General features: G+C 53.1%; 6 protein-coding genes across 6 annotated transcripts; 5 read left to right on the top strand and 1 right to left on the bottom strand.

Moving 5' to 3' along the window:
• Positions 1-589: 589 nt before the first annotated feature.
• ATEG_06546 (S8 family peptidase) lies at positions 590-2,204 on the bottom strand (the record flags this gene model as incomplete). The annotated part of the gene is made up of 3 exons (XM_001215724.1): positions 590-772; positions 835-1,770; positions 1,836-2,204. The coding sequence occupies 3 exons, from the start codon at positions 2,202-2,204 to the stop codon at positions 590-592; spliced, it is 1,488 nt and encodes a 495-aa protein (XP_001215724.1).
• A 1,482-nt stretch (positions 2,205-3,686) lies between these two features.
• Positions 3,687-11,539, top strand: ATEG_06545 (Beige/BEACH domain protein; the record flags this gene model as incomplete). Its single annotated transcript, XM_001215723.1, has 7 exons — positions 3,687-6,177; positions 6,240-6,598; positions 6,657-10,446; positions 10,508-10,662; positions 10,717-11,022; positions 11,074-11,286; positions 11,354-11,539. 7 exons carry the CDS (start codon positions 3,687-3,689, stop codon positions 11,537-11,539), a joined length of 7,500 nt encoding a protein of 2,499 aa, XP_001215723.1.
• Positions 11,540-12,498: 959 nt separating this feature from the next.
• Positions 12,499-13,800, top strand: ATEG_06544 (sedoheptulose-7-phosphate:D-glyceraldehyde-3-phosphate transaldolase TAL1; the record flags this gene model as incomplete). Its single annotated transcript, XM_001215722.1, has 5 exons — positions 12,499-12,537; positions 12,599-12,617; positions 12,761-12,879; positions 12,954-13,118; positions 13,180-13,800. The coding sequence occupies 5 exons, from the start codon at positions 12,499-12,501 to the stop codon at positions 13,798-13,800; spliced, it is 963 nt and encodes a 320-aa protein (XP_001215722.1).
• Positions 13,801-14,779: 979 nt separating this feature from the next.
• sod1 (superoxide dismutase SOD1) lies at positions 14,780-15,577 on the top strand (the record flags this gene model as incomplete). Its single annotated transcript, XM_001215721.1, has 5 exons — positions 14,780-14,819; positions 14,964-15,143; positions 15,195-15,346; positions 15,405-15,501; positions 15,555-15,577. The coding sequence occupies 5 exons, from the start codon at positions 14,780-14,782 to the stop codon at positions 15,575-15,577; spliced, it is 492 nt and encodes a 163-aa protein (XP_001215721.1).
• Positions 15,578-16,117: 540 nt separating this feature from the next.
• On the top strand, positions 16,118-18,975 carry ATEG_06542 (putative transcription factor (Snd1/p100); the record flags this gene model as incomplete). The annotated part of the gene is made up of 2 exons (XM_001215720.1): positions 16,118-16,255; positions 16,462-18,975. 2 exons carry the CDS (start codon positions 16,118-16,120, stop codon positions 18,973-18,975), a joined length of 2,652 nt encoding a protein of 883 aa, XP_001215720.1.
• A 1,294-nt stretch (positions 18,976-20,269) lies between these two features.
• Positions 20,270-21,908, top strand: ATEG_06541 (fungal specific transcription factor domain-containing protein; the record flags this gene model as incomplete). Its single annotated transcript, XM_001215719.1, has 2 exons — positions 20,270-20,628; positions 20,693-21,908. 2 exons carry the CDS (start codon positions 20,270-20,272, stop codon positions 21,906-21,908), a joined length of 1,575 nt encoding a protein of 524 aa, XP_001215719.1.
• Positions 21,909-21,974: the final 66 nt, after the last annotated feature.

The raw sequence follows: 21,974 nt of genomic DNA, 5'->3' as shown, positions 1-21,974 counted from the left end.
TATCATTTGTTTATTTGACGAGAATATGGACAGGAATCTCGCGGATGTCGATACTTGGAACGAGCTACTGGCATATTATTTCTAGTCTCGTTGCCCTTGATCAAGCTCGTAAGATGTGTATTAGGATCACCTTGACAGTCCCTCATAGCGGAGCCACCAGGCATGTATCACATCGAGGGGTCGTGTGCCTAGTCCTCGTCCAGATGACTCATGTGGGTTGCGAAAAGAGAGATGATGCGCAACTAGATAGCTGATAGCTTCCACTTCCAGTAACAGCCTAAGAGCATGCGTATTTCTTGTGATCATCGGCCCCTGTCACATGATTTGAGGTCTCTTCAGATGGTTTAGCATAAAACCACATCACATTGACATTCTGATAGTGAACACAAAAGCTTCTAGATAGGATGCTGCCCATTCGTTGAGGATGTATACTACGATATGAATAAACCAATCAAAAACACTAGCAAGATACATGCAATGCAGTCAATGCATTGATTCGCATCTGCAAAGTATCAGTAAAAGCAAAGTCAAACCAGCGCCGATGTCCATCCTCTCATATCCTGTGCCGTGCCATGATAATGAACCTGATCTATGCAACAACAGCATCCTGGATCTCGCTGTAGATAGCGCCGAGCTCCTCAGAAAGCAGCTTCTCAGCCTTGTCCACCAGGCCGTCGAAGCGGTTCTTGATGGAGTCGGAGCCGGCCTTGTAGCCACCGTTGGCGATGATCTCAGAGTAGTTGCCAGAGCCACCACCGTTCCAGGCAAGGAGCTGAAGCTTTCAGTTAGTATCTTTTCTCTTATTGTAGAAGACAGAGGTATGGAGCAGCTTACGTTGGGGGTATCGGCGGGGATGTCAGACAGAGCACCCTGGGTGGCAATAGAGATGATATTCTTCTTGAGCTTGGCGGGAGTAAGCTCAGACACAGCAAAGGCAGAGTCCTGCGAAGGCTGGAGAGACACGAAGTAGGCCAACAAGCCAGCAATGTGAGGAGAGGCCATCGAAGTGCCCGAAATGGTGTTGACGGCATGCTTGCTTCCAATCCAGGTGGACTGGATGTTAAGACCAGGGGCGAAGATGTCGGTGCACTTGCCGTAGTTGGAGAAGTACGCACGCTCATCCGCCAGGGTGGAGGCACCCACGGTCACGGCATTCTCAGCAGCGGCCGGGGAGTAATCGCAAGCGTCAGCGTTGTCATTTCCAGCGGCAACGGCGAAGTGAAGACCGGCTTCCACGCCTGCGTTGACAGCATCCTCGAGGGTCTTGGACTTGCCACCACCGAGACTCATGTTGGCAACACTGCCCTTGAATCCCTTCACCTTGCCGTCCTTAGCATCTTTGGCCTTCTTAAGGTGCGACTGCACGGCCCACTCGACACCCTGAACGACATCGGACATCGTGCCAGAGCCACTGGAGCGGAGAACCTTGACGGCATAGAGGTTGGCCTTCTTGGCGACACCATACTTCTTGCCAGCGATGGTTCCGGAGCAGTGAGTGCCGTGGCCGTTACCATCGGCATCCTCATCATTGCTGGGGATAGTCTTGCCCCAGGTGGCACGACCTTCAAAGTCGACATGGTCGATGTTGATACCAGTATCAATAGTGTAAGCGTCAACACCCTCACCGCCTTCGGAGGCATAGAGGTACTTGTTGAAGGTACCGAAGGAGAGGCTGTCACGGTGCGAGATACGAGCCAGACCCCAAGGGGCGTTCTTCTCGGTGACCTCCTCCATGGTGTGGACTTCGGAGTCCTTCTCGATGTATTCGACCTGGAAGCTGGATGTTAGAGCGATAACGAGGAAACGGATGAGAAGTGGCGTAGTGAGGCACTTACATCAGGATGTCTCCGGACCTGCTCGATCACGTCTTCGTGGAAGTGACCCGAATAACCCATCAACGATCCAGCGATATTGAAAGTGTTCTTGAGGCCGAGGTACATCTCGTCACCCAAGCCAAGGAGCGACCGCTTCTTCAGCTCGGTGCGGGCGAACTGAGAGTCGTGGATGTCCTGCACCCACATGTGATGAGCCGTGGCGGCATCATCCTTGACATGCTTCTTGAAAACGACGATATAGGAGTCGGGAACCTCCTTAGCATTTGCAGCAGAGAGAATAGGGGCTGCTTCATTGTGAATGGAGCCAACGCCGATGGGGTTGGCCGCTGTCAGCAACGGCAACAGGGTGAGGCCGAGGAAGCCCTTCATGCTGGGCAACTAGGGGAGGAACAGGAGAATCGACAGCAAAGAGAGGAAGTAGGTTGATGAAAAGGGGGAAGAGGGATGGAAATATGCAGCGGAGAGAGATGGAAGATGGGAAGATAAGGATGAAGGGAGAGGGGAGGATGGAGGATGAAGAGAAGAGGAGATGAGGAGGAGGAGTGACGAGTACCTTAACTAACCCCAGGAGCAGCAGGCAAGGGCCCAGGAGGATGATGCAACCGGGATACGGTACGATACGGCAGGTGACCATCCGGACCCAGTATGGGGCGATACCTGATACGGGCGGTTACACGTCGGACGGAGCCCTGGCCGTCGATCTATCGAGATTAGCGTGACCTGGGGTATCGGCGGTCAGCGGGACTGGAGGTACGGTATGTTCAGGTCACCATAGCAATTGGGGAGTATATCGAGGAAGATGAATACCTGAGCTAGCTAGTATTCTAGGAGCTTTAGGAAAGTACGTAGATTACTGAGGATATAACATGCTTAGTACCTACCTGGTAGGAGGTACTTGTACATGAGTACACGAATACCGCTTATGACCATGGATGACGGAACCCACCCAGCAAGTATCCCGAGAGGTACCTACACCAAATACCAGGCTATCTTTCAGAATGAGGCGAACCAAGTGGAGACAGATGTGATAGATAGTACACTTGAAGATGGTTTCCCAAAGGGGGTGTGAGTCAACTTGAGTCCAAAAAATAGGCAGTCCTTATCATTGGGAGTGCATTTATCCAGGTACACATGATGAAGCTAGCTTCCTGTTGTTCAACGAAGGTCCCTGGATGGCATGTAACCCGCCACAGGACAGACTCTAGGCACAGGTCAGCTCTCGGGCTGGGAAGCAGGCAACATCAAGTCGCGTGCACCCAAAGGCTGTTCGGCTGACTCCTCGATTACGTGAACACCCCATTTCGGGTAGGGGTGTATGTACGGTATGTAATCCTGATACCGAGAGCTTCTGAAGGATTTCAATGGCCGAGATAAGAGCCTTATCGATACGCCCGGCTGGACCAATGATCGCCGGATCACCTGACATGGCCCAAACAGTTTCCCGTTCCGACCGTCCCCGCTTGCCCGCACAGCCTCAAGTGACGTTCGTTGGCCTGTCAGCTCAGCTGGTGATGGTGTTTTCGACAGACAGAGAGGATCAACACCCCGCACCATTGTTGTCTCTCCCTCCCTCTTCTCTCGTGGACCCTTCCCCCGATCACTCCTTTCCTGAGGCGACCATTCTTCCGGTCAATTGCTGATCTTCGGACCCGGTGTCAAACCCCTCCCCTCACTGTCGAAGCTCTCCCCTCCCATGCCCAAATGTGCGTGGTTGAGCCCTGAGTGCCGCAACTAATCCCCGTCACGCATACCAATGCAGACCGCCTTCACAGTCACGCTAAGAGCTGGTTCATGGTGTCTGGTGGTCCCTGGCCATCAGATAAGGAATCGGAGTTAGGATCCAGCGCCGCAATGAACCGGGCCACCTCCGTCCTCTCGCCCTCCCCATCGTCGTCATCCCAATGGTCGAGCACAGAATTGGCCCCAGTCGTCGAGGATCTGAGATTCATCTGCGAGGAGGATACAATCAACTCCCAGACTGCCCTCACGGCAACGGAGTGTTTGCTCCGTCTTCGTCACACATTCATCGATAGCGACCGTCCGAGCGAGGCCAAAGAGGCCTTCCGACACCTCAATGGCTTCCAGATCCTCCTAGGTCTGCTCCGGAAGATTGCCGATACCTATGAGCCGCGAGATTCCTCAAGGGACGAGAGGAAGTCGCTCTTGGGCCTCCACAAAGACACGCTGGCCGTACTGGCCGAGGGGCTGAAGGGACACTTCGGAAACAAGCGACACTTTGCCAACCGAATTGCAGGTGGAGGTGAACGAGCCTTGGAAGGGGCCTTTTCGATTCTGGCCAAGAAAATAGACGCGATCCAAGCCGATACGGAGCAATTTTACGGTGGCATATTGGCAGCAGCCTTATGCCAGGAGACGATCGCCAATATATTCACCAGCCTGAGCACGAAATATGAAGCTGTACAGGACTTGTCCACCGATGACGTTAGAGCCGAAGTGGATCGATGCGTAGGGACCTCGGAAACTGTTGAGGTACCGGAGCTTCTGGGACCGTTTGTGCGAGTATGGTTGATGCAATCTTCGTCCTCGGAGTTTCATCACAGAGTCCAGAGGCTAGCTCTACCCGCATGCCTCTGTCAGCTTGCTTCGCAGTCTCAAAGAAATGTCACCACCTTGCATGGGACTGGTGTACTCTCCCTGATCTTACCAATTTTGTTTGCCGATGATCGTTCAGAGCCGGAGAGATTGCTCTACCAGGAACTGGCAAAGCTTTTATGCGCCCACGGAATCAGTCATTTAGACGACGCAGTGACGCTCTATCGGAAGGCACACGGTTCGCCCAAGATTCTGCAATTCCTTGTTAGTGTGATGAAGCAATCCAAGGAACCTCCGTCGATCCAATTTGACCTCTCGACGCATGGCTTCTGCTCACTCGAATTCTCGACAATGGGCCGTCCATTTCCGCCAACCACAACGTCCGGATATACTCTAGCTGTATGGGCACGCTTTGATAAATTCGATTCCACCACGCACACAACGATTTTCGGTGCCTTTGATTCCAGCCAGACTTGTTTTCTCTTGGCATATCTGGAAAAAGACACTCGGAATTTTATTTTGCAGTCGTCGATACGGGGTCCTCGTCCAAGTGTTCGCTTCAAGTCTATCGCCTTTGAGCCCGATCGGTGGTATCATATCTGCGTGGTGCATAAAAAGCCGAAACCACCGTCATATGCACGTGCATCGTTATTCATAGATGGCGAATTCGTGGAACAGACGAGGATCGAATATCCTTGCGTGCCGCTTGCAACCACCCCAAACCGTGTTCCTCGGGTCCAAGCTTTTTTCGGCACTCCCCAAGATTTGGCCATGAAACTTGGGAAGGGTGTGTCCATGTCACGGTGGTCATTAGCGAACGCTGTTCTACTGGAAGATGCTCTGAGCGACGATATGATTGCGGTATTCTATAATCTTGGACCGCGATATTATGGTAACTTCCAAGATTGTTTAGGCTCCTTTCAGACCTACAAAGCATCCGCGTCCTTGAACCTACGTAATGAGCACTTGCATCCTGGTAAAGAAGAACAGTCCGACATCGTCACTGCAGTTCGCCGGAAAGCTAGCCTGTTAATTCGCGAAGGCTCTATATTGATTAATGTCTCACCGCTGGCGGTTTTAGACGATGACGATAGTAACAACGTGGACGAGACGAGACTTATCAAGTGTCTTTCGAAACAGGCTGCTAAGAATCTACATCAATTGACAAAGGCTGGGGGCAATGCGATAGCAGTCAATGGAGCAACACCCTCCATCAATGACGCCTTGACCCAGGCGCATGGTATTGGAGTGTTGACCGGTGACCCTGTGGTCACAGTGCCGCATTCGCTCGATGATGTGAGTTGGCGGATTGGCGGTTGCGCAGCGGTGCACCTAAGTTTGGTTCATGCATCTACGACAGCAGAGGCTACGCGACTTGCCGTACTGGCGCTTTACGAGGCTGTCCAGGACAGCTGGCGAAACAGCGAGGCAATGGAGAAAGAAAATGGCTACGGAGTTCTCGCCGCCTTGTTACGTGAAAAGCTTGGGTCGCCTGCCGGAAGCTCGAACGCTGGTTCCAAAACATCAGGCGTTTGTTCTAGCGTTGACGAACGGTCTACGTTGGCACTTGAGCTTCTTCGATCAACGCTTCGATTCGTTGGATATGATTTTGAGCAGCCGAACCGGTCAATCATCACGAACCCGTTGGCCTATCGGGTATTGCTTGTGGATCTAGAGATATGGAGATCCGGAGAGCAACCTCTCCTTGACCTATATTATTCTCAGTTCTGCACGTTTGCAAGTGGAAGCCAGTTTCGCCGGTTTAATGCAAAGCGTCTCGCTCGAATGCGTAAGACTCCAACGATTACACACCTACCACACGTATTTGGATGCAGGTCTGACTGTCAACAGGCGTCAACAAGAAATTACTTGAGGCTCTGAAGGTGGAAGATTTTACCTCAGAAGCCCTACAACTGTTCATAACTGCTTTCAAGTCGCTGATGGAAAGCTGCATGTCGGCAGATTTGCTTCGATCGCTGGCCCTCTTCATCACATATTCAATTCACAAGCCCAAAGAGCCGAGTAGGTTACAGAAAAAGAAGAGCCTCCGGTTCAATACAAATACACTGAACCAGCAAAGCTCTGCGGGCAAGAAGTTTGTGCCCGGCGTGACAATGGCAACGGAAATGCTTCGAATGTATTGTTCGTTGCTCTGTAACCCTCATGATCTTGGACCAATCAAGAAGTTTGCAAAAGCAGTGACAAACAAGGTTGGTTGGAAAACGGACCCCAAAGACGCACTTAATTCCAATACTGACTACTACAAAGTGGCTTCTCTACCTCATGTGTGAGGATGAACCTGAGATTGTTACTATGGCCACCAAGATCCTAGCTCGCTTGATATACACTCATGGCAGCAGCTACAGCAAGAAGCTTCATGACAAGACCGGAGGCTACATCATCATGCGACATTACCTAAAAAGGTGGTGGAACGTTCCCGCTTTATGGCCAATCTGCTTCTCCATATTCTTCGGCATGGACATTGCAAAGATGAAACTCGATAGGGCATTTGATGAACTGGGCCTCCTGGACCTCTTCTGCTCTGGTGGCAGCGCCGATGTTCTGTATCCCGAAATGCTTTCAGTACTCACTGGAATGCTGCAGACTGCGCTGAAGAGAGCAATATTGTGTGATGAATCACTGGAATTCAACGATCAAACCTCCGATGAGATTCGTGATCGATTAAGACAAGCCCCGAAGTCTACCATGGCTTCCCAAGTACCTGTCAGCTCAGCCACCGAAGCAGTGTCATTGTTGGCTGCAGTTATCGATTTCCTGGCGGGGGTCCAAGTGAAATCCCAAACCTTCCGGGAATTCACAATGTGCCCTGAATATGTTCAAGGGTTACTGGCGGTGTTGTTTCCGGTAGTTGTTGGTTCTGATTCTGTTAGCACAGAGGTTGAACTGAACTCCCAATCACGACGTGGTCTTGAGTTCAGTGAACAACACTTGGTGATCCGCCCACGTTCGAGTAGGCCGACAGAATTGAGGACTACTACCGTGGAACAACCGGGCTCTCAGGATGATCGGGGAGATTCGGTCGGTCGTGGGTCCTCATTCGTCTTGGTTTCATCCGATGGGGGAAACCGTTCTCCGTCAACTGCGCGCATACGACATGCTTTTCGACCGAACAATATACAACATCCGGGATCCACAGAATACCCACTCATTACCAGTATCTTGAACTTGGTTCTCCTGGTCTTTTCTGAACAGCTCCTTGAACGAAAAGACTTCACCGGACTGGGTATCTATTGGAAGACGCCACCAGGATTTCCAGAACAACAAGCATACTTTAACTCATGGATACTTCGATGCCTCCTCCCCACGCTGCAGGATGTTCTGTTTTCGAAGATCGAACTTTTAACAGAACCACGCGTGCTTACCAACTTGGGCCGTTTCACAACACACCTAGGAGAAGCAGTCTATGAAGGGTGGTTCATTGATGGTGCGACTGTGGGCCTCGAGTTTGCTGGGACCATCCTGGAATACCTCCAAAGGCCTGACGTGTCACGTCTGAAGAGCACAAGACTTTGTAGCCAGGCGGTTGCAACAGTCCGATCCGTGGTGTTCCGTATGGTTCTTCTCAATTTGTCCGAAGTTGAAGGCGACGAGGCGTTCGCGTTTTTGAGCCGTCTGTCTTATTGGCAAGTCGTCCTTCTCAACCCTAATGAAGCTCAGCCCGACTATCTTCAACTACTATGCTACCTTCTATATACAAAGTTGATCGACACGAATGAAAATGTCCGTCTTGCAGCTGCCAGCTTGTTCCGCGTTTTACTGGTGCAGAAGCCAGTTGAGATGTCTTCAATTCTGGGCCAAGCTACTGTACCCCTGCAACAGCGTCTCCAGGGAGGCTTCGAGACCCTTGTGAGCATGGAAGACGAGGCTTTCTTGCAATGGGTTGACCAGCAATCAGACGACTTGGATGCTTTGTTTTTCGGTGTTCTGTCCAAGACCTGGGAAGCCTTTGTGCACGAAGAGAACTTGAATATCGAAAATACTTGGCGGAGCCGCATCAACAAGCGAAAGGAAAAGCTGAAGCAATGGAGGCAGACGGAAGAAATAGGGGAGGAGGTGTTGCGCAAACACGAGGCCACTTTGCCGCACTGGGTGTCGAATATATCTGCCTCCGAATTTCTGAAGCTTCAGAGAGCCCTCCAAGACCAACAGGATAACTCTGCATTCATGTGGACTGCACTATCTCACCTGACCATGGATCTGCGGCGCTCTGGTGGCATTCTAGCGGAGAACAAGGAGAAAAAATGGGTCCTTGATCAGACGGAAGGCCGAAGTCGCATGCGTCTGCGCATTGTTCCAGATGACTCTGGTGAACGACAGGACTACCAACCGAAGCGAAAGGCGTCGGAGCCCCCCGCGATGAAGATTGACACGCAAGTAGCACCATCTTCCTCCGGGGGTGACCCCGTTGGTCTAACACCTACTGTACCCAACGTTGACGTTCCTGACAACGCCCAAGAAATTCGCCCAGATAGTCGCAGCATGCTTGAAGAGAGCTTTGAGATGATCGACGACCCGAAAGTCGAATTTGAAGACTACGAAGACAAGAACAGAAAGGTTATGAGGAGTCTGCACCGCGGCGATCAGGTGGACAGTGTGTGCAATATGTCTCGTATTATTGGATTGGAGGCAACAGAGGGTCTCTTGATCCTTGGCAAAGACAATATCTATATTCTGGATAACTTCTTCCAGAGATCTGATGGCGAAATCGTCAATGTCTGGCAAGCACCTCCCGAAGAGCGGGACCCCTATGTCCGTATGATTACTGGCAGAGAGTCCAATGAGCGCAAGTCACAGGAACATGAAACCAGAAGCTGGAAGTGGTCCGACCTGATCAGTGTCTCCAAGAGACGATTCCTGTTCCGAGATGTCGCCCTGGAAATCTTCTTCACTGATGGAACAAGCTATCTGTTAACGCTTATATCTTCGCGAGCTCGGGACAATCTCTCGAGTCAGCTCGCTAGCAAGGCGCCCCAGGTTACAGGGAGCGTTGGCCACTCACGTCCCGAGGATATTTGGCGATTTGAGACGCTGCGCAGTCCGGAGGATGCTCCCCAGACTTTAGGGTCTAAATTTGCCAGTGTCTTTGGACATTCGCCCGCTCACCCTGCAACGCGGAAATGGGTCAAAGGCGAGATCTCCAATTTCCATTATTTGATGCTGATCAACACTCTCGCTGGGCGAACATTCAACGATCTGACACAATATCCGGTCTTTCCATGGGTCCTTGCGGATTATACGAGCGATGAGTTGGATCTGACCAACCCAAAGACCTTCCGTGACTTGTCGAGGCCCATGGGCTGTCAGACCCCAGAGCGGGAAGCTGAGCTCCGAGAACGGTATAAGGCCTTTGCTGAGATGGGTGCAGGCGACTCCCCGCCATTCCACTATGGCACTCATTATTCTTCCGCCATGATTGTCAGCTCCTACCTGATTCGCCTGCAGCCGTTCGTCAAGTCATACCTTCTTCTACAAGGAGGGACATTTGACCACGCTGATCGCCTTTTCTACTCCATTGCCAAGGCATGGGAGTCGGCTTCGCGTGGAAACATGTCAGATGTCAGAGAACTGATTCCAGAGTTCTTTTACCTTCCGGAGTTTCTGGTTAATTCAAACAAGTATGACTTTGGGTTCCTTCAGAACATGACCACAGCAATCGATTCGGTTGAGCTCCCACCATGGGCCAAGGGTGACCCGAAGATCTTCATTGCCAAACACCGCGAAGCCCTAGAGAGTCCGTATGTGACGCAGAACTTGCACCATTGGATTGATCTTGTGTTTGGATGCAAACAGAAAGGCGAGGCAGCTGTCGAGGCGGTCAATGTCTTCCATCACCTGTCTTATCAAGGCGCCAAGGATGTCGATACTATCGATGATCCTGTTGAACGCTTAGCTACAATTGGCATCATACACAACTTTGGACAGACGCCCCATCAAATCTTCACCCGCCCTCATGCACAGAGGGAGGATATACGGTACAGGATGCCGAGATTGGATCGGCTCGCTGAGTCGCTCACCCAGCTGCCTCTCTCGCTCCTAGGTGAGCCTTGGACCTCCTATCTCAATTTTTCAGACGTGCGTACAAGCTAACGCGATGACAGATATCGGTGAACAAGTATCTTCATTGTCAATGAAGCAGGATCGGCTACTATGTGCTGCTCCCCTCCGGCTGAACATCCCGCCTACATACGACAAGTACATGGAATGGGGATTTTTCGATGGTAGCGTCCGGTTCTACTCGGCTGATAACCGAAAGGTACAGATGCAATGGTGTTTCCGTTAGTTGAGGTGTACTGACTGATTTGTACAGCTTCTGGGTCACTACGAGCACCTGCATATTGGCCAACTATCCTGCGCGATATTTGCGGACTCCCGAACGCTGGTCACCTCTGGAACTGATTGCACGGTGTCGACATGGCTGTTTACTTCCACCAGCAAGTCTGTGGATCTTCAGCCAGCGGGATCTCTGTTTGGCCATCGGTCCCCCGTGACCGTTCTGGCAGTCTCACGGTCCTTCAGCACGCTTCTCTCTGCATCAACCGATGGACAGATTCTGCTATGGGACCTCAACCGGCAGTGTTTTGTCCGAGAACTCCCGTCCAAGGGGCCGGTGGACGTAAGTTACAGCATCAGCGTAGACTCTTTGACCTTGTACTGATGTGTCTAGTGTGCTCGCATCAACGATGTAACCGGCGAGATCATGGTCTGCCGAGGTAACCGCGTCAGCCTCTTCACGCTGAACGGAGCGCTATTACTGGATCAGGCCGTGTGCGACTCTACAGATGATCAGATCATCTCGTGTGTGTTCTACGAGGGGGTGAGCAATGAGTGGCAGGAGCGGGCGCTCCTCTTCACCGGCCACCGAAGAGGCGTTGTTAATGTAAGTTTGCGATAATTGACCTGAAAGTTTCGTTCCCTTCATCATTGCGATGCTGATGACACTGCAGATATGGAGTAAGATCATCCGGCACGGGCGATTTGAGCTGGAGTTGATTCGCCAACTCCATCATATTGATAATAGCCGTGACAACGGAGCGAACATCTCCGCGGGCATCAGCTGTATTCTGGCACTGCCCCATGTGGTGTACACCGGGGATGAGGCCGGCCGAGTGGTGAGTTCGCACATTGTATAGGATGTTTGAGGCGAAGGCTGACAGGACGTGATAGTATGAATGGAGTTGTGTCCAGCGGCGATGAGGAGTTCTCTACTTTCCACATGAGGACGCGGGAAGGAACCCAGCGTGCGGTTGTTGTGAGTGAGGGGATGGAATAGTGCATCGATGCAACATGAGTAGCGGCTAGGATGCCCCCAACAGGAAGGGGACCGGGTTCCGGTGGGACGAGCCGAGCGATCAGGCTGAGTTCATGGGATCAGGGTCCATGAGGGGTTAAAAAGGATTTTATAAAAAAAAAAATATTGAAACTAACGGAGTCCTCCGGTTCATCGTAAGAAGCATGCCTAGGCCTGACCACGAGAATTGACGGAGCCTGGGGAAGAATTGTTTACAGCTAGATACTCCATAACTGCCCAGCCAGTCGCCCGGTGAAGAGACGGCGATGAAGGCACCGGTGGTGATACGGATCTGATTAGTCCGAAGCTGGGAAAAGTGGGTTGGCGAGGTGCCGGAGCACACTGCACCGGGAGAACCACGGCCCTGGAGCTGGGAGCTCCGGAGGAGCACGAAGGGAGACTGTGATCGATGAGTGCATGGGAGGAAGAGAACAAGAGGTCAGATTGGAAGAGACGGTGAGACGGTATGGGGGAATATCGAGAAGAGTTCCAAGTTATCTATCAGAGTAAAGGTACCAGGCACTCCGGATACTGTAGAATGAGCTCTCGGTGGTGATCGGAAAGGGCTGCTGGACATATAGCGTCATTGGCCCCACCATCCCACCTCCCCTCCTCATCCCACTTTGGGTTGCGCTTCACTGCTTTCTTCCGCCTTCGATCGCCACGTCGTCCTCTTTTAAGTATAATTGCCTTTCCGTCCCGCCTCCTCCTCCTGTCACTCATCATCCATCTCCCCTGATCACTCCTCCTCTTTGGATCTACATCGACATCTATTCTATCCGTCACTCATCTCCATCCATCATGTCTTCCTCTCTCGAGCAGCTCAAGGCCACTGGCACCGTACGTGTTCCCTCATCACCAGAAAAGATTGTTTTCGGGAATGGTTGCTAATCGCATCTAGGTTGTCGTCTGCGACTCTGGTAAGTTCCTGTTTGCCACCATCGCAATCGTGTAGAGGAATCGATCCCGCTGACATTCCTCCGTGTCAAGGTGACTTTGCCAGTATGTGTGCCCCGCCTCCCTGCAGGTATGACAAGCATGGTCAAACGCTAACCCTTCATAGCCATCGGCAAGTACAAGCCTCAGGATGCTACCACCAACCCTTCCCTGATCCTTGCGGCTTCCAAGAAGCCCGAGTATGCCGCCCTCATCGATGCCGCCGTCGCCTACGGCAAGCAGCACGTACGATTCCCTGTCTCGGAGCTTTCGGACTCTCGGATTTCCCAGGGCAATTGCTGATAGTTGTTTGACAACAGGGCAAGACCGTCGATGAGCAGGTTGACGCCACTCTGGACCGTCTCCTTGTCGAGTTCGGCAAGGAGATCCTCAAGATCATCCCCGGCAAGGTCTCCACTGAGGTTGACGCTCGCTTCTCTTTCGATACCCAGGCCTCCATCGACAAGGCCCTTCACATTATCAAGGTATGGTTTTACATCCCTGGCAAATGAGTTGTATGGTCGGAGGTGACTGACGCGCCCTCAGCTCTACGAGGAGATTGGTATCCCCAAGGACCGCATCCTCATCAAGATCGCCTCCACCTGGGAGGGTATCAAGGCCGCCCAGGTCCTCCAGTCCCAGCACGGCATCAACTGCAACCTGACCCTCATGTTCTCCACCGTCCAGGCCATCGCTGCTGCCGAGGCCGGTGCCTACCTCATCTCTCCCTTCGTGGGCCGTATCCTTGACTGGTACAAGGCTGCCCACAAGCGCGACTACACCGCCCAGGAGGACCCCGGTGTCAAGTCCGTGCAGGCCATCTTCAACTACTACAAGAAGTACGGCTACAAGACCATCGTCATGGGCGCCTCTTTCCGTAACACCGGTGAGATCACCGAGCTGGCGGGTTGCGACTACCTGACCATCTCCCCCAACCTCCTGGAGGACCTGTACAACTCGACGGCTGCCGTCCCCAAGAAGCTCGATGCCGCCGCCGCCGCTTCCCAGGACATCCCCAAGCGCAGCTACATCAACGACGAGGCTCTGTTCCGCTTCGACTTCAACGAGGAGGCCATGGCTGTGGAGAAGCTCCGGGAGGGTATCTCCAAGTTCGCCGCGGATGCTGTCACTCTGAAGGACCTGCTCAAGCAGAAGATCCAGGCATAAATGGGAGACTGGTACTCGCATTCGTGTTGGGTCATGGTTTCTTTCGGTTCATGATGAAAATTCCCTATAGTTGTTATTTCATATGTAAGATTGGCGACACGAAAAAAATCGGTTTGGTAGATACGAATCACGAATTGAATTTTTCCTATCCACTCTCTTTTCTTTGTAGCATCCGCAAACCACGAATCATCCGGATGACGTTCATCGGAAGGGTGTTCGGAACGGAGCTGGACGAGGTGATGGTGGGGTCTTGATGTAACCGAGGTTGGACATCTGGTTGGACGTCTGCAACGCTTGCAGACGTTCGATGTCATTCTATCGAATTGCCAGATGCATCAGTACTCAATGCTCAAGTCGACCATAGTACAAGGTAGAAGGCCTGTGAAGGAAATGATCTCCGCCGGATCTGGACCATGATTGCTTAGGAATTGGCGGAGCACGTCGCCCAACATCCGACCAACGTCATTCCGGCCGCCCCGCCAGAGTGGGGGGACTGTACGCCGTAATTACGCTCTCCCAGCTCTGTCCAGCTCTGTCCAGCTCTGCCACAGCCTGCCATCATGGAAAAGTCTGTACGACAGTGGTATTACCCCTCGTTCCCTCGTCTAATGCTGGTAATATATTCCCTCCCTTCTCTCCTCTTCTCCCTCCCTCCATCGTCATAACCCTCTTCTTCTCTGATCTCTCCCATCAATTCAACTGTTGTATCCCATCCTTCCCCAGAATCAATCCATCTCCCGTCACAATGGTTAAGGCTGGTAGGTAGCCCCGTCTCTCCTCGTCTGATACCCATTCCCTCGTGTTATTGGCTCCGGGGTTCCACGATCGACCGTGGCTGGAGGACCTTGAGTGAGCAGATTTGAGCACCTTGTGATTCCCCTCAAGCTACCTGACCTATCACGGCCATTCCGCCCCAGCCTGCGTCCTGGGAACTCACTTTAGATCGAGATCCCTGGACGAAGTTCCTGGGGTTGGATCCATGGGCTGTTGTGGTTTTGCCTGTTTGAGGTTGGTAGCTGGTAGCTGGCTGCTGCCGTCATGTCCATTTCAATGGCCCTGGGGATGATGGATCATCTTCAGAACCTTATTCCATACCTGACTAGATCTTATCATATCGATCTTCACACATGACGTGCTCTGACAGCTAACCAATCTCTCCACAGTCGCTGTCGTCCGTGGTGACTCCAAGGTCTCCGGCACTGTCACCTTCGAGCAGGCCGATGCCAACTCCCTCACCACCATCTCCTGGAACATCACCGGCAACGACCCCAACGCCGAGCGTGGTTTCCATGTCCACCAGTTCGGTGACAACACCAACGGCTGCACCTCCGCCGGCCCTCACTGTAAGCGCTGCCGTCGCCCCCAAGAGCACCCCCAGATACTGACCAAAACAGTCAACCCCTTCTCCAAGACCCACGGTGCCCCTGAGGATGAGGTGCGCCACGTCGGTGACCTCGGTAACTTCAAGACCGATGCAGAGGGCAACGCCGTCGGCTCCAAGCAGGACAAGCTGGTCAAGCTGATCGGTGCCGAGAGCGTTCTGGGCGTAAGTTACCCTCGTCACGGAGAGTGACAAGTTTCCCACTGACATCTTCATCGTCTAGCGTACCCTTGTCGTCCACGCCGGCACTGATGATCTCGGCCGTGGTGGCAACGAGGAGTCCAAGAAGACTGGTAACGCCGGTGCCCGCCCTGCCTGCGGTAAGTGCTGCTGTTGCTGATGGGGATGGAGTAGATGCTGATTACTATTCCAGGTGTCATCGGTATTGCCGCCTAAACTCATTCTTAATATTCCCCGTCTAGGAAGGGAAATTGCCTGGTCAGAGACGGATGGTCTGAAAAGTTCACTGAGAATTAGCGGTACTCTGAAATTGTCTGGAGGATACTATGGATCTGTGGATTCGGGCGGGTGAAGTCCTGACCGAGGTGAATTCTGCTCTAGATAATGTACAAGAATGATGAATGTCTTATGATATGAGCTGTGATGTTGTGCAATGGATGTACTCGTAGTAGTGCTGGTTGTGTATAGGTGCTTGTCCCAGTCTGGCCAGGTCTGGGCGGTGAGCGCTCTGCTGCAGCTGATTGGCTCCCCCACACCATCCCGGCCGCGGTGAATGGCCGGTTCAACCACGTTTCCCATCGACATTCCATTCCTCCATCTCCAGTCATTCACCTTCAGTCTCTCACTCTCTTCCTTCTCTGACCTCTGTTTCTTTGTTCCGGACCTCACTCCCCACTGTCTGTTTGCTTCCGGACCTTCACCACCCCCGTTCACTCTTTATTCCTCTCCCCCTTTTCTTTCTGGCCGCTTCCCAGGATGCCTTTGGAAGCTCGTGTGAAATCTGTCCTGTCCGGCGACACCGTCGTGCTGTCCCACGTCTCCAACCCGGCCCAGGAACGCATTCTCAGCTTGGCTTATGTCTCGGCTCCTAGACTCCGTCGGGAGGAGGAAGAGGTATGTTTCCTACGTCCGTTTGCTCTCCTTCCCCGTCGCTACGTGACACGCTCTGGATAGGTGGCCTCAGCGTTGAGCTCCATTGCTCAGCGAATCATGTCACTTTGGCCTCACCCCTGCGTGCCCCTACTCTAATCTAGCCCCCTCTTTGTGCACCATACTCAATTGACGTTCTCTGTTGCTCCCTTGTATCTAACCGTCTCCAGCCTTACTCCTTCCAATCCCGTGAATTCCTCCGTGAGCTCCTGGTAGGAAAGGTCGTTTACTTCAACGTCCTTTACACAATCCCGACCGGCGCCAAACGCGACTACGGCACCATCAAGCTTCCCACCTTTGACGTCCAATTGCCCGACATCAGCGTCCAGGAAGGATGGACTCGGGTCCGCGAGGAGGCCGGTAAGCGCGCCGACGAATCCGAAGAGACCGCCGCGTATCTCGAACGGCTCCGCGCCTTGGAGGACCATGCCAAGTCGGAGGATAAGGGTATCTGGGCTGGAGCAGAGAAGGGCCGGACAGAGACCAGCTACGAGCTGTCTGACGCCAAGGCCCTGGTAGATGAGTACAAATCGAAGGACCTCGAGGGTATTGTCGAGCGCGTGCTGAATGGAGACCGACTGGTGCTTCGTTTGCTGCTGACTCCCCACGAACATCTCCAAGTGGTTGCCGCACTTGCCGGTGTGCGGGCTCCCGCTGCCCGACGGGTGAATGCTGATGGTAAGGAACAGCCTGCCGAGCCCTACGGTGACGAAGCACAGCAGTTTGTTGAGTCCCGCATCCTGCAACGCAAGGTGCAGGTCTCCCTGCTGGGAGTCACACCACAGGGCCAACTCATCGCCACCGTTCTCCATCCCAACGGCAATGTTGCCAAGTTCCTCCTCGAAGCTGGTCTGGCCCGCTGCCATGACCTCCACTCCGCCCTCCTGGGTGCTAACATGGCTACTTTCCGCCGCGCGGAGAAGGCTGCCAAGGATGCCCGGAACGGTATCTTCACTGGGCTGGTTGCCCCCCAGGGTCCTGCAGGCGGGGCCGAAGACTACATCGTCAGCCGCGTGCTGAACGCGGACACGCTGTTCCTACGCAACAAGGCCGGCGAGGAGAAGAAGATCAGTCTCAGCAGCATCCGTCAGCCCAAGCCGTCAGATCCGAAGCAGGCTCCGTTCGCTGCGGATGCCAAGGAGTTCCTCCGCAAGCGAATTATCGGAAAGCACGTCAAGGTCACCATCAATGGCAAGAAGCCGGCCAACGAGGGCTATGAGGCCAGAGATGTCGCTACAGTCATGCACGGTAACACCAATGTTGCCCTTGCTCTCGTGCAGGCTGGATACGCGTCCGTGATCCGCCACCGTCAGGATGACGACGACCGCTCTCCCGACTACGACAACTTGATGATCGCCGAGGCCGACGCCCAGAAGGACGGCAAAGGAATGTGGTCTCCCAAACCGCCCAAACAGAATCAGTACCAGGATTACTCCGAGAGCGTGCAGAAGGCCAAGATGGCGGTCTCCATCCTTCAGCGTCAGAAGCGGGTTCCTGCCATCGTGGATTTTGTCAAGTCAGGCTCTCGCTTCACCGTCCTTGTTCCCCGTGAAAACGCCAAGTTGACCCTCGTCTTGTCCGGTATTCGTGCTCCGCGGTCTGCCCGCAACCCCGGTGAGGCGTCCGAGCCCTTTGGCCAGGAGGCGCATGACCTGGCGAACCGGCGCTGCATGCAGCGGGACGTCGAAATCGATGTCGAGACGATCGACAAGGTTGGCGGTTTCATCGGTACGCTTTACGTGAATAAGGAGAACTTCACCAAGGTCCTCCTCGAGGAGGGTCTGGCCACCGTTCACGCGTATTCGGCTGAGCAATCGGGACACGCCACCGAGTACTTCGCCGCGGAACAGAGAGCAAAGGAGTCGCGCAAGGGACTGTGGCACGATTGGGACCCCAGCAAGGATGCCGAAGAGGAGGAGAGCGAGGTGGCCAACGGAAACACCGGTGCGGACAATGAGGGAGCTCAGCGTGGCAAGGATTACCGTGACGTGATGGTCACCCACGTTGATCCCAGCAATGGCCGCGTGAGGTTCCAGCAGATTGGCAGAGACAGTTCTGCGCTGATGGAGCTCATGGATGCCTTCCGTTCCTTCCACCTCAACAAGGCCAACGACACCCCTCTGCCCGGACCCCCCAAGGTGGGCGAGCTTGTTGCTGCCAAGTTCACCGAGGACAACGACTGGTACCGCGCTAAGATCCGCCGCAACGATCGGGACAACAAGCAGGCGGAAGTGATGTACATCGACTTTGGTAACTCGGAAGTCCTCCCTTGGTCCCGTCTGCGGCCCTTGACCCAGCCGCAGTTCTCGACCCAGAAGCTGCGCCCGCAGGCGATTGATGCCGTGCTGTCTTTGATCCAGTTCCCAACGACGCCCGACTACCTCCAGGATGCGGTTTCGTTCGTCGAGGAGCAGGTCTACAATCGTGAGCTGGTGGCCAACGTGGACTATGTGTCTCCCGAAGGCACCCTGCACATCACGCTTATGGATCCCACTGAGTCGAAGAACTTGGATCACAGCATCAACGCCGAGATCATCCGCGAGGGATTGGCGATGGTGCCACGGAAGCTGAAGGCCTGGGAGCGGTCTGCGACAGAGACCTTGTCGCACCTGCGGAGCCTGGAGGACGAGGCCAAGCAGGAGCGACGGGGAATGTGGGAGTACGGAGATCTGACTGAGGATTAAAAGGGCGGAGGATGAAAGAAATTGGGCTTTTTCTGTACAGATATATCTTACTTTAGTATCTTATTGATTCCCAACCGCTGCGCAGAGTGATATGGGCAATGGTTGGGTTTTTTAATCTTTTTTGCTTGACATGAGCCGACAGGATCTGGGTTTTTATTGCCACCTAGTCGAATATGATGGGCTGTGAAACATGCTGAGGGCATGAATGCTATCAAGACCACTACCTCTTAGTAGTTAAGTTCATTTGGTGTAGTTGGCAGAGGGCTTACCTGGTCCACTGTGGTTATCCGTCTAGACAAAGAGATAAATATCTCGGGGCTTATCGTGTGCAGCCCTAACTCCGTACCTTCTCCGACAACCCCTCATCGCCTGACCGAAATCTCATATACAATTCCAGTTCATAATTTAGACATCATCATATCATAGGCGAGAGTAACACTATGAAGCGATCAGCTTCACTGGTAACAGGACCTTCGGACAGAATGTCCTCCCAGCAACCTGTCTCATGCCGATTTTGTCGAACACGGAAACTCAAATGCGACAGAGGACGTCCTTGTTTCAACTGTGTGTCGCGGAAACATGAATGTGTCTACGAATCAGGCGAGTCCCTCGACCGAGCACGAAGAGCGGCGGAACTGACAGTCCCACACAGGCCAGAGGCAACCAGCACATACACCTCTCCAAACGGCGGGGAGTCAGCTGACAGACAGTCATGTTTGCACCCTGTATGTGATTGATATCCAGCCGAAAGCATATCGGGCACCCTCAACTGACAGTCAGCTTTTGTCTTTGTTCATCATGATAGACACTGTGTGGAGCTCGTGGAACGGATACAGCGGCTGGAGCGGGCAGTGTTTGCAGCAGGAGAAGCGGAAGTAGCCCACGAGGACTCTCCCACTGGCAGGATGGATCCAGCAACGTCGAATTCGAGGCTGTCCAACCAAGACGAGGAGCAGCAGAGGACGTCGCAATGGCTGGAGGGTCTCTTAACGACGGTATGATGCAGGTCCGGGACCGGCTGCATTTCGCATGACTGACTTCGTTTATTCAGAACGTGACAGCAAAAGCCGCGACGACTTCATTCGAATTGGCGACCATTTTAAGTGCCTTTCCCACCTATAATGACGCAGAAGTGCTCCTCGACTATTTCACGAAAACCATCGATGCAAGTTATCGCACGTTGCACATTCCGACAACATGGCAATCGCTCAGAGAATTCTATAACGATCTTAGCAACAATTGTCCTCCTTCTGTGACTGACATTTCTTTCTTCCTAAGTGTATTCGCAGGCAGTATGTATGTCTCGAAAAACGGCTTTCAGTTTGAGACTGGTTCTCTAGGAAGCTATCCACAACAGGTGCTCGCGGAACGGTGGGTGAAACAGGCAGTCATATTACTGACAAACCCGCCTGTTCCGCCCTCAGTACGAGCGCTACAGACATGCGTGACCCTAGCGCATCTGTGCATCCAGATTGAAGGCTTGAGTGGAAGTTTTGGTCTTCTGAGCGCGACTGGCCTTCGGATGGCAAGGTCCATGAAAATCCACCGGTTGGATTCGGCTCCTTACTGCGAGGAGCGTCGCCAGCACGGCGCAGATATGGTAGAGCTGGAGGTCAAGCGACGGATCTGGTGGCATATGGTCGCCTCCGACTGGTGAGCTTCTAGTTGCCTCTGGGCTGCCGTTCAGGCTCTTCGCCTTCTAACCCACGAGTTGTAGGCTTTTGTCGTACGTCCCCGGTCCAAATGAAGGGACGTATACACTCCATCCCCGACAGATGGAAATCATTCACCCCAGCAACGTCGAGGACAATAAAATCCCTCCAGGCACCTCGCAAATATCGGAAGAATCTTACAGCTTGCCGCTCACCAGTCCGACCTCGATGACATATTTCCTCTGCAGGATTCAAGTGGCCACCCTGGCCCGCGAGGTTGTCGACTGCCTACCCCCGTCATTCTTTGCCTCGCCAGGCACCGAGTGTTGCGACGAGGTGTACAACAAAATCATCACACAGGATCAAAAATATCAGCAATTTCTTCAGTCCCTGCCTCCGTTTTTCCAGCTCACCATTCAGGACCAGATGAGTTACCAAGCTCTTCTTGGAGAACACCCATATCTAGAATGGCAGCGTTACCTCATTAACTTCGTGGTTCATACGCACTTGGCGCGACTCCATCGACCATTCCTAATCCGTGGCTCCATGAAGCAGAAATTCGCGTACTCTCGCAAGCAGTGCATTAAATCCGCAGAGACCGTCATCGAGATCCAGAACCATGCCATAGGCAATCATAGTGTTGGGGCATTTACCTTTGTTCTTCAGCACTTCCTAATGGCGGCTATCATCTTGGCGATGGATGTCTGCTTCAACCCAGACAAGATACAGATTCCCGTTTCCCAGCGCAAGCAATATGTGCTGCAAGCGTGCCGTGCATTGGAAGCAGAGCTGAATGCGAAAACTATCCCACCAAATGATGGAATAACAAACGAAAACACATCTAACGGCCAACTTATGGTGAGATCATTCCAGAGGGCGGTACAGAATCTGCGAGGACTCCTAAGAAAGAGGATGAACGAAGACGAAACAGAGAGTGCAGCGACAATGGAGGCATTAGCGCCAGAGACCGCAATCTCTGGCGGCAAGCGGCGAGGGAGAGCTGGTTCTGCTGCACCGCGCGAAACGTCGTCCAGACAGATGATCGTCAACGAAGCCTTTTGGGCCACCCCGCAGAGACCTGGCTCTGAGCAGGCTCCAGAGGGCGCAAATCAACCGGCTTACAATCAGCAGCTGTCCCGCGAGCTCGAGGAGGCACCCGTTCCTGGTGAGCTTATAGTGGACGAGCTGTGGGACGAGTTCTTTACGGTTGGCTCAACATTCAACGACGCAGACTGGGATACGTTCTTGCTTGATGCAGGAGAACAAATAGGCGGAATCTAGTGATGCCACCGTCTAGGAAATTATACCGATTGAGCGAAGATTTGCATTGAATCCCCAATCCCCAAC

The sequence above is a fragment of the Aspergillus terreus genome, genomic scaffold (genome assembly GCF_000149615.1).
Source record: "Aspergillus terreus NIH2624 scaffold_9 genomic scaffold, whole genome shotgun sequence".
Lineage (NCBI taxonomy): Eukaryota > Fungi > Ascomycota > Eurotiomycetes > Eurotiales > Aspergillaceae > Aspergillus > Aspergillus terreus.
Note: the sequence above shows the minus strand (reverse complement) of the source record. Positions and strands in the feature narration are given on the sequence as shown.